Genomic DNA, 11,224 nt, shown 5'->3' with positions numbered 1-11,224 from the left:
TTATTTATGGCCATGAGTCTCGTATTTAACTCACCTGTTTTTCTTATCTATCACCTACTGAACAGAACCTGCAGATGGGCATCAGCACCACAGATGGTGTCCAGAACACACTCTAACACATGTTTCACCCATGTTTCAAGTGGCCATCATCTAGTCAAGTGTTTTTGAGTAGACATAACTAAACATGCCCTTTGATGATGTAAATTCAATTCAACTGAACAAATTTGACCTTTTCTGCAAGTTTAGGTTTGCAAGCTGCGTATTCCACTGGTCAAACAATGAGCAGCGACATTGCAGTGCACCAAAAGTGCGGCCTTCAGCATTATAGCATGACATGATGTTGCAACAGTGGAACATTGTATTCTCAAATCCCACGACGAACTTTTGTCACAGTGCTAAGATATGTAGTACAACACTTAATAAAAGTATGATGCCTTCCTGATCTGTTTTGCTAACATGACTGAGCCATGGCACCGCCAATGCAGAGCCTTCTTTAGATTATTTCTTCTTTCAAGACCTAAATGGTTCCCATTGCTGGAAATCACCCATTCCTTGTCTCATCAGAGCCGTCAGACCATAAGCCATTCCTCGTAATATCAGCTCACCCACCTTTCGGCAGTACTCGAGGATGCTGAGCTTTTCTCGGGTGCAGACCGCTTTAGGGTCAGGATCCGAAACCCAGCGCTGATTTTCACTCAGGTACTGATTGCTGAGCCGCCCGTGGCCACACAGCAGCGCCACCATTGGCTGAAAGTGGCCCACATCCGGCTCCACACTTGAACCAGATGCTGCAGCTGATGCTGACGCCTGACAAGAGACATGCAATGAACACCTGCTTAGAGAACAGCAGTGCACTACCAAAAGTGCAACTCGGACTGATATAGGTATGTCACAATTGAACTTGATAACAATGCAGTTGTTCAAGTTCTCTTCAAATGCTCCTACCATGCCACTGTCTTTATTTTTCAGTAGACATTTCAGAATCAGATTGGCCTGGTTACAGGAAAGCGGAAGCTGCAGTTGTGATTCAGTGTATTTAGCCTCCTGCCATTCTATACTCTTCTGGAAGAGCACACCAATGTGCAGCATGGTAGTTTTTATGCTCTTGTGCAGAGTACTATTCTGCTTAATAAAAGTGCATACTAATGAGACACATATGCTGTGACTTGTGCATTCACTATGACAAAGTTCAATAATTAATTGAGAATTTACAAGTCTAGCTAGACTTGGTCAACTCTGACATGGTAACTTAAACATGGTAAACACAAAATTGAGATGCGAAATTTAACTTGACATCTTCTGCAGTCTTCCTGCGAAAGGACCCAAATCCTAGAAAACCTCAGGACATCCCACAATGATGTTTCATTACTACCAAGGTTTGGGCACAAGAACTAAGAAACATTCAGTCTTAAAGTGCAATTTTCTCTACAAATCAGTGAGCCCCCTCCATCAACCAAATGTTGACAATAGTTTGCAAGAGTACGTGCAATTCAATGGTTTTATCCCAATAGATGTTTTATCTAAGGAGGTGTCTCCAGTACTTGAAAAATTTGTACTGCTTAAGGGACTGGAACGCTAAAGCCTAGAATGAGGTTAGAATTATTCAATTTAGATTAGTATGGCTAAGAAATGGTGCAAGTTTGTAAGAAGATCTTAGCAAAAAAATCCCGCTGGCCAATTTTTCAAGAGCAGCTAAACATTCTTAAATCGCTTGTTATGAGGTGCTGCATGCATGATAAAATTCAACATAAAGCCAACAGTTAAAGAAAAAGCACATATCCTCAGTCAATTATAAAACTACATGCTCTGCTAGAGCAAGGTACAAACTAATTTAAAGAAAGAGTTAGATAAGGTATCATTTCATTTCATTTATTTCTGAAAGTGCCCACGAACAGCTCTACGCCTTAATATTAGTGCACCTGTGTTATACAAAGAACAGAAAAAAAAAAAACAGAAAACCTGAAAGAACAGTGGTAAAATGCAACAACAAAATTGAATTAAGTCAATGACAGAAATCAGATAATGAGCAAATACAAGAGCTGAAAATATCAACATCAAAACGTAAGCTATTGTGTAGTGTCCACGGAGTAAGATAAGACAGGAGCGCTGACTCCGCTCGTCTGGAAGGGACACATTCTGCAACGCCGGCTCTTGCTTCACAGCGTGTTCGCCAGACGGCGCTACGAATGAAGAAAAACTCTGCAGCGGAGAGGAGCAAAGGCGCGGGGAGTCTCTCGCGGCACCTGCTTGTCAGCTGCTCCGCACACGCCCTGATGCCTGTAGCGCACATAGCTCTTGCGGTTCACGGAGTGACGTTAGCAGGAGAAACAAGTCATGTATCATTTTATTTAATTTATTTTATACAGGCGAAATGCAGGGCATTTGTAAGGTGGCCTACATGGAACTTTACAAGGCACAGGAACGAAAAATAAACAAATTACGGAAACTAAGACGCAAAGAAAAGCTATAGCAAATGGTAACGCGATATAACGGCAGTTCGGGTGGTCTCAAGACCTACAATGACAGACGACAACGACAACTACAATGACAGACGACAACGAAAAGAAGTTTTTATGGAAAAGCTGACGTTTATCACTCTTTTTTTATCTGAGCACGCATCAAGTGCTAAGATGCTTCGCTTGCTTCTTTGTTTCTCGCGGTGCTTGTCGTGTCGCGCGGTTCTCTTGTGAGCAGAATCGCCACATTCTCATTAAACATATTAATTAGGAATTCCTGCCAGTGTTTCCTGCTCATTATTTCACAAGAGAAGCTCTGATTATGTGTCCGCATAACTGGGGGAATCATCTCGAAGGCAAGGCTGAGAATTTACAGGGTAGCCAGCCGGTATTTACGCTAGCTAACCTCCTTGTCTTTCTTTCCCTTTCTCTCTCTCTACATTACGGCATGTCTCTGGACAAGAAAAGGCACCTGCACTGTGTGTAGTGGTAGAAAAATTTAAATTGAGCTCCTCTCATCCTTCCGCATTGGCGTCTTCTGGTTCCTCCTGGCACTCAGCATCATTGAGCTACGCCAGGCTTCCCTAAACAAATTGAAGGAACGGCTCTGCTTCGAAGTCGAGGCACTTTCTTTACATCTAGTAGGACATCGCCTTTGTCTTTGCGGAAGTAACTATCAAAAATAAGCTGCTTCTCGAAGTGTCGCGCACATATTTTGTCCATTGATTTAGGCGCTCGCTTATTTCAGGAAATTTTTGACGCCACTGGTGCAGTAGAAGATTGCGAAGCGAAGTGCGAAAACTTCTCGCGTCCTTTGCCATAACCAGATTTACAGCCGGGAACAAAACACTGTCCTGTTGCTCAGTCGCTTCACGCGCAAGTATCAAGATACCTTGTTCCGTCAGGCATGAATAAACATACTGCAGACATGGTAAACAAAGCGAGGAAGACGAAAACTTCGCACCTTCGCTTCCACGCAGACTTTGAGGAGTGAAAAACAAGTACTTCTGTTGTGTCTTTTTGTACAGCATCACTTATCGTCTGTTTTCTCTAAAGACATCTAAAAATGTTTCGTATGCGTGCATAAAAGCGCTACCACGTGTTTATTTGCGCTTTTATTATTTGTGCGCACATATTTTTTGTGTTTGATTGCTGTCAAAATGAGACGGCCGAGGGTCCACGTTTGTAGCAGACGACACGCTCTGCGGGTGCCGCGCTGCCCGTTCTGCGTTGCCGTCGCCGCCGGTCTCCGCCACTCAGCGCATGCGCACATGGAAGCAAGCTGTTGAGTGTTTTCCACCTGCCTTGACAGATGGCGCTACGCGATGTATAATTTGCGTTGCACGGTTTGTCCCGAGCGGATGCGTTGCGCGGCGGCGGAGTCGGTGCTCCTGTTTATCTTACTCCGTGGTAGTGTCACAAGACGTGTTATAGCGTTGGAGGTGCAAGAGGAGTTTAAATAGGAAATGCTGGCATTACGCAAGTTTGGGTGAGGCACGCAGAACGTTACAGCCGACAGTAACCGCAGACAGGAGAAGTAGTTATGAATTAGCTTATACAAGAATAAGTAATCAAGATATTCTTGCCTTATTTCTAGGGGTGTAATATTAAACATGTGTAGTACACGCTCATAGGCGAAAAGTACACGGTTTCCCAGAAATTGATCGTACTGGATACGAATGAAACGTCACTGAACACATTCAATTTTAGCCACAATGGTCAAATAGAGTTCCATACAACAGAACTACACTCTAGCTTGGTGCGGACAAAAGAAGAACACAAGAGAACAACACAGTTGACATTCGTAAACTTTTTTGTCATTCTTAAAATGAGACCTAATTTTCTGTAGAATGCATTAACAATGCTTGAAACATGTTGTTCGAAAGTTAGTTGGGAGTCAACCAATATTCTTGAGTCGCACGTACAACTCGCTCTTTTCAAAGGAATGTTATCAAGTGAGTATTCGTATGATAAAGTGGTCATTTTGCGACTAAAGGAAATAACAAGTGTCTTAGTTGGGTTAATACGCAAAAAGTTAGAAGCACACCACTCCGCGACAAAATTCCCATCTTCCTGTAATAATTTACAATCCTGCGCTGATTTTCACGGTAAAGCTTAATATCATCAGCGAACAAAAGGAGATGCGAATGATGCAAACATTCTTTAAGATTATTCACAAAGATATTGAAAAATAATGGGCCTAAGATAGACCCTTGCGGAACACCGGAAGTTGATTCATAAGGCAAAGAGTATTGAGCACCAATGCGAACATAATTTAAATGAGTGGACACATAGCCTTTAATGAGCGTGCACAGGCTGGTACTAACACCGTAACTCAAAAGTTTATGGATAAGAAGGTCATGAGAAACAACATCAAATGCTTTTGACAGGTCAAAGTATACTGTGTCTAACTATTTCCGATTAGCAACAGCGGGTCCCACAGCATCAAGAAAAGAAACCACAGACCTGCCTTGAACAAAGCCATGTTGGCATATACTAATCTTATGCTTTAAGAAAAATGACAGATGAGTAAGCATGGCTATTTCAAACACTTTTGCAAACGGAGACAAGAGGGACATTGGGCGATAATTTTTCATGTTGCTTACGCTGCCACTTTTATGAATGGGCACAACTATTGCATTATTCCAACAAGAAGGAAACATGGTCGTACGCAAAGCAAGATTAAAAATGTGCATAAGGAGAGGTACAAAAATAGAAGCCACAAAGGCCATAATGCCACAAGGCAAATTCACTTGGAAATATCATGCACTTGTTTAACTTCTTTACAATAAATTGGGGATAAACATCTCTTAAGAATGGCATTTTCACTTGCCCTGTAATAAGCCACAAAAATGGCTATGTACTACCCACAATGACCATTAGTCTCAAATGACCATCAGTCTTAATATTTTGCAATGAAACATTGTTGAGGGCTAACTAGCCCATCTTTCAAAAAGAGCTGTGAACTAAAAGATAACGTAATTCTAAATAAATTCAGTTCTCACTTTTAACTACAGAACTGTATTGTCATCTTAATTTTACTTGTAAAAAAATGAGGCCGACGCAAAATTATATGATGTTAAACGGTACAATAACGTACCTAAATGAGTTGAAATGGTCGAAGAAGCCACAAGTTTGGTTATATTTGTTGCCTTTCTGGATATATTTAGCATCTACTAATTTTACACCGCAGTACAAAGTAGCAGACATGCGCACGCCTTGCCGTGGTCAATGAATTGTTATGCCATCTTGCAACACTGGTGCTTTTCAGGTTTTCTTCAGTCTCATGAGAACTTAAAATTATCAAATCTTAGCAGGAGTTCACATCTATACTCTTCAGAGCTTCATGTCTTTAAAATGTAATAAAAGTTATATATATATATATATATATATATATATATACACACACACATAAAGAAATAACAAAAAAAAAGAAACTTGCAAATGCTCTCTCAAGATGGGTTCCGAGGGCAGGGATTCTGTACTATAGTTGCTTTGACAATCCAAATTTATATTCATTCATTCTTAGTTTTATCTACAGTAATTAAGGCATACAATTAGTGTTACTGCAATTATGAAATAGCCCATGCAAAAAGTTTGCATAGGCAAGAAAACAGTACTTTAATGCAGTATGCCACAAAAGTATACAATAAGCTACTCGGACTTTACATTTTTGGAGAAAGCAAACAGAGCTCAATCATGACCACAAATTATATAAATTATATTATAGACTCAGTAACAAGGAAAGTGGCTTTCATAGGCATAAGAGAATTTATCATGAAAGAAAAAAAAAATATTCCAAGCAATCATGGTCTGTCGACATATGAACAAGACGAAATCAAGGGGCCGATTTTTGTTAATCGCAACCATATGAAACCAAAGAAAGCATAGGGGAACTTGTTTGTACTTTTTTAAATGAAGTGTAGAAATGATAAGCTAAAGGGAAATAAAAGGGGACAAAAAAACTTGCCGTCGGTGGGGTCCGAACCCACAACCTCCACAATACCTGCATGTTGGCCAATTACTTATTACTGAATTGAAAAGAAGAAGCTTTTATGCGTATGAATGTCTTTGACAATAAAATGTGACTAGACCCTGACCGGATCTCATGTATAGAAAGGTGTGTTACAATGAAACTTGGAACGAAAAGGGACAGAGGAAATGACTGCATACTGACTATGTAACATAACACCTACCCTTTCTCTGAACAAGTCATTTCTACAAATAAAGCAATCAGCATTGAATAACTAATGTTAAGGTTAAGAGTTGAGTAAATAATGAGTATCAAAATTCTATTGAAAGGAGGAAAAAAAAAGTACATTCTTTGCGATTACACCTGTAAAAAAAATGGGGGGGGGGGCACTTTTATTAAACTTTTTCTCAAATACTCTGGCATCAAAGCTACCTTAATACTCTACAAAATATTATTTCAAAATTCTGCAGCTAAGTTAGTGATCAAGAACATGAAGGTTTTACTAAATACAGTAAGTCAAAATGGCTATCATAGCTGTTGAATGAAATAAACGAAGGACCATCAGGGTGACCATTAAATTGTCGCTTTCAAACACCCTGATTTTACTAACGTTTTCTTGACCGTTTTTATGAAAACTCCCTGGCAGTCTATCACTGGAAGTTCAAGTGCAAGGGGAAAAAAATGGTGGCTTATAGCTTGCAAAGTTACTATGCCAGTCCATAATGTTCCACCGCTACCACCAGTAAGCTGTAAATTGAGTGGGATGCACTATCAGATAAAAAAAAAAAAAAGTAAAATTATATTCTGGGGTGTTACATGCCAAAACCACGATTTGATTATGAGGCACACTGTAGTGATGGACTCGGGATTCATTTTGGCCACCTAAGGTTCTTTAACGTGCACCCAATGCACGGTACACGGGTGTTCTTGCATTTCAATGCGGCTGCCGTGGCTGGAATTCGATTCCACGTCCTCGGGCTTAGTATCGCAACACCATAGCCACTACTCCACCACGGCGAGTACTGTTAGATTTGACTGGATTGTGTGTTTCGTGATATTTCAACCACCCAGCCAGGCTCACGCCGACAAAACTAGCAAAATACGCTTTTTTTTTTTTTTAGATTGGACAGATTCAGCTGAAAAATTTGCTTTTTTCTGGCATACTGCTAGCTTCACCATAGCTGCTCTATGTACCAATTACCCCGATTCAAAGCAATTAGGGTGAAATTTTCAGTTTTTAGCTTATGACAGACACAACACCCTAGGTAAGGGTATTGTGTTACTGTCAGAACCCCTTTTAAGTTTAATATGAGACAGTTGTTAGACGCCGGGTGCTGCTAATGTAAACAGCAACACTACACTTGAATGACAGCACCGAGTAGCTGCACAGATGGGATAATCATGCAATCTTTTACTGTGGCCAGTGTGCTGCCAGGCACACAGGTTTTTCTCCTTTCTGCACAGCCTCACATGCCGTCCACACTTATCCTGTTATGTGTAAATAAATATTATTATTATTAATCTTTAAAAATTTCATCTTGGACACAGCCCAAGTTCAACAAAGAGTCAGGCTTGTCTTTGAACAATTTCATTTGAATACCAACAACTTGGAAGCTAATGGATGGCTACGAGCCATCACATGATGCGTCCTACAACTGCAATTGTGAAGTATCTTGTGCGTACCCTGCATTTACCCCATTATAGCACGAGATCTTCAAGAAATGCTGCTATATTTGCTGCTTCTTTTGAATCCTTAATATTTTACAATCAGTAGCTTTTATTTGCACTGACTAAAACTTCAGTATGTAAAGGTACTTATTAGAAATTATGATGAGATAAAAATGTGCCATACGAAAAATGAGTAGGACCAACATGATCCAAATGAGTAGGATCAACTGTCAACGGTAACTAAGCACTGCGATGATACTTCATAAAAAAATTTTTTTTTTCATAGCACTATTCAAGAGTAACGTAAAACTATGTTAAGGCAGGCCAAACGTTTTTTGCAGGGCATTTTTTCCTGCATTCACTTAAAAATTATTATATGGTACGATGTATGGGATGTTGCCAGGCTGTTTTGAAGGCACCAGTTAAAAAGTTTTCTTTGTACAGTGTCAAAATATATAGTTTGTATATTTACAGTAACTAATGAAACTTGTTCACACTTTACGGATCAATACACCTTGCACACAAGGGTACCAATAAAAAAATGGCTACATAAGAAACAGTCCATTAAGGGGTTATTAAAACAGTCATTAAAGGGTCATTAAAGGGTGTCAGCATACCAATTTTCTCCAAGTTACATTGTAGTAACATTTATGTTTTCAATGTGACGTATTCTTCTTGGGCTGGCTTCCTGTTGGTGACAAGCAAATAAATCTCTTTATTGGAAATGCCCACTTCTACAGTCTCTCGATTTCTGCTTGAATCAGTACATTCACTTTCATTTGAAGTGTGCCAAAGCATCCCTTACCACAAGTATACCACAGTGCCAAACAAGTTAGTTTTATGGCTCCACCTCTGAACATTGCAGGAAAGCACAGCGAGGGTGTTTCTTAAGTGAGCAACGCGAGTTCTAACGCCCACTGTAGGGCGACACATAATGGATATGATAATACATTGTTAAGCAGGGCAATCGTACTGCCCACTTTCAGCCTCCCTGTAATCAGCATGTGACGCTTTGATTTATGACGCTGGGGAGCACTTGAACGGAGCACTACACGGAGTGTGGTTCTAAACTAGTCCTAACTTGGCGTTTCGATGGAACCCCTGTCTTTCTCGACTGACAAACGGTGTTCAACAGCGAAACTCGGTCACTAATACTTCCTATTGCGAGATTCCGCCAGAATCCTCAGGCGTTACTCCGGTTTGTTTGTAAAGCTTGTGAGCATGCCGCACCGCTGCTTATCGGTGCACAACAATAATGAAGCGAAACGGCACCAAAGAGAGAGAAAAATAGAAAAGAGGGAGGGCAAGTTGCCAGTAAACGCGTAAGCTCCGAAGCACCTGCAGCTGCAACCACCCAATCAAGGTCGGCGACAGAAAAAGGCGACTAAAGCCTTAGCCAGAACCTAGGACCTTTGAGTCGAGCGGCACACAGACCACACGGCGAAGCAGCAGAAGCGATCGGTCGGCGGCCGCCCCGCCCTGGCGACGACGTTATCGAGCGGGGACCACCTGCGACGCGGAGCCGCACTGCTCGGGAAGTGCCGTCACGGATTGCCCCACCAACGGGCATCGCGCTTTAGAACGGCCGCCCCGCAGCTGAAACAGGGCTCGCTGTTAGCCCGAACACGGGCCTGTCGCTGCAAGAGATCCGAAACACGGCGCGCCGCCTGTGCGCGAAGCCTCTCGCCTGTCGGTGGTGCGTGCGTCAGGCATGTCGCGGTGAACGCACTCGGCGCACAATGGTATCGGAACGATATGGTTTATCTGGAGTCGATAAGATGTGCGGGGCCTACCTCGGCGTAGCCGTCGGCTCGACTGCAGCACAGCAGACCGAGAGCAATCCAGAAGAATAGGGCAGCGCCCATCTTGAGTCCAAGCATCGCAGCCGCCGGCGCTGTGTCCGCCATTCCGGCCTGGCTGGGTCGCCTGCGCTTGAGGGGGGGCGAAGGCGAGCGGCGCCCGAATGCAGCGAGCAGCCCCGTGATTGGCCCGCACCGGGTCGACTGCTGCGCTGCTGCGCTGTACGCGGCCTTGCTGCTCGCCGCCGACGGCCCACGCGCACGCGCGTTTTGGCCAAGTAGGGAAAAGGCCCCGCCGCCGCGATTTCGGCGCCGCACCACACCACTGTAGCTGCCGCTACACTACTTGCTTCCAGGGACGACCCTGTCGCAGTCATCGGTCGACGCGCCGGCGGTGACGCGCAAGCGGACTGTCCGGTCTGAGCAAGCGCCCGTGCTTGTTTTGGCGGCGGCCACTGATCCTCGCTGCTCTCCACTGGCTTTTTGACTATTTGAACGCGACTGTCCGCTTTTGCGCTCAGGGAAGGCAGCCCAAGCAGGCGTTCTGACTGCTAGTTTTCGCCTTCAAGCTTTCCAAATCGGTGACTTAGGCTTTCAAGCTGTGTTTGTCCTGTGCGGTACAAGGCTAGCTTCCATGTGCGGGTATTTCTTGTATTCTTGCATTCCTTGTCTTACAACCGTGTATTCTCTTCAACTGTCAGCAACTCGAAAGAAAGGCTTTGCTCCAGCTTTTACGTGCACATGTACGATATTTACACCCTAGTATCATCGACCTGCCTATCTTTTTTTTTTTTAATTTTTTATAAAGGCTCCATATTTACACCGTTGGGTCATGGGGGCACTAACTCAAAAACACCCCTAAGCAGAAACAGCAGATATGGTGATGGCTTAACGAAAAATGGGTTCGTTTTTTAAATGTTCTTGAATATAGCCGTGTGGAAATCTTGCTGCTAGGTAGGCCGTCAACGTTTTCCTAATGTTGCACAACTTCTCACAACGTCCCCTCAGTTTCACCCTCGGGAAATTCCCAATATTCGGCAATGCGGCAGCAACACCAGGACAAATTGCGCAAGAAGTATTGCAATGAGGGGAAATGTGCAGGAGCTTTTTTTTAGTACACTGCGAAATACCTGGCTAAATTGTTAGCATGACCTCCTAACACGCACATTCAGGAGCATTCAAGGGTAGTAGATATTTCGGCTCAAATAGGGTAGATGCTTGCATGCTATCCGGACATATATGCCACAGACAAGTACGAAACAAAGATATTTACAATAATTTCATTTCCGCGAAGGGACATAACTTCACGCATTCACTCTTACCAGAAT

At 42.8% G+C, this 11,224-nt stretch overlaps 1 protein-coding gene across 1 annotated transcript in view; it reads right to left on the bottom strand.

Annotated features, from left to right (window-relative positions):
• Window positions 1-10,234, bottom strand: part of LOC119456479 (amyloid-beta-like protein) — a 32,925-nt gene extending 22,691 nt beyond the window's left edge. Inside the window, exons 1-2 of the mRNA XM_037718291.1 lie at window positions 9,891-10,234; window positions 610-807 (exon numbers count right to left, since the gene is read on the bottom strand). Coding sequence (XP_037574219.1) covers window positions 610-807; window positions 9,891-10,004 — 312 coding nt within the window. The 5' untranslated portion in view covers window positions 10,005-10,234. The remainder of the gene's footprint in view (window positions 1-609; window positions 808-9,890) is intronic.
• Window positions 10,235-11,224: the final 990 nt, after the last annotated feature.

The sequence above is a fragment of the Dermacentor silvarum genome, chromosome 6 (genome assembly GCF_013339745.2).
Source record: "Dermacentor silvarum isolate Dsil-2018 chromosome 6, BIME_Dsil_1.4, whole genome shotgun sequence".
Taxonomy (NCBI): domain Eukaryota; kingdom Metazoa; phylum Arthropoda; class Arachnida; order Ixodida; family Ixodidae; genus Dermacentor; species Dermacentor silvarum.
Note: the sequence above shows the minus strand (reverse complement) of the source record. Positions and strands in the feature narration are given on the sequence as shown.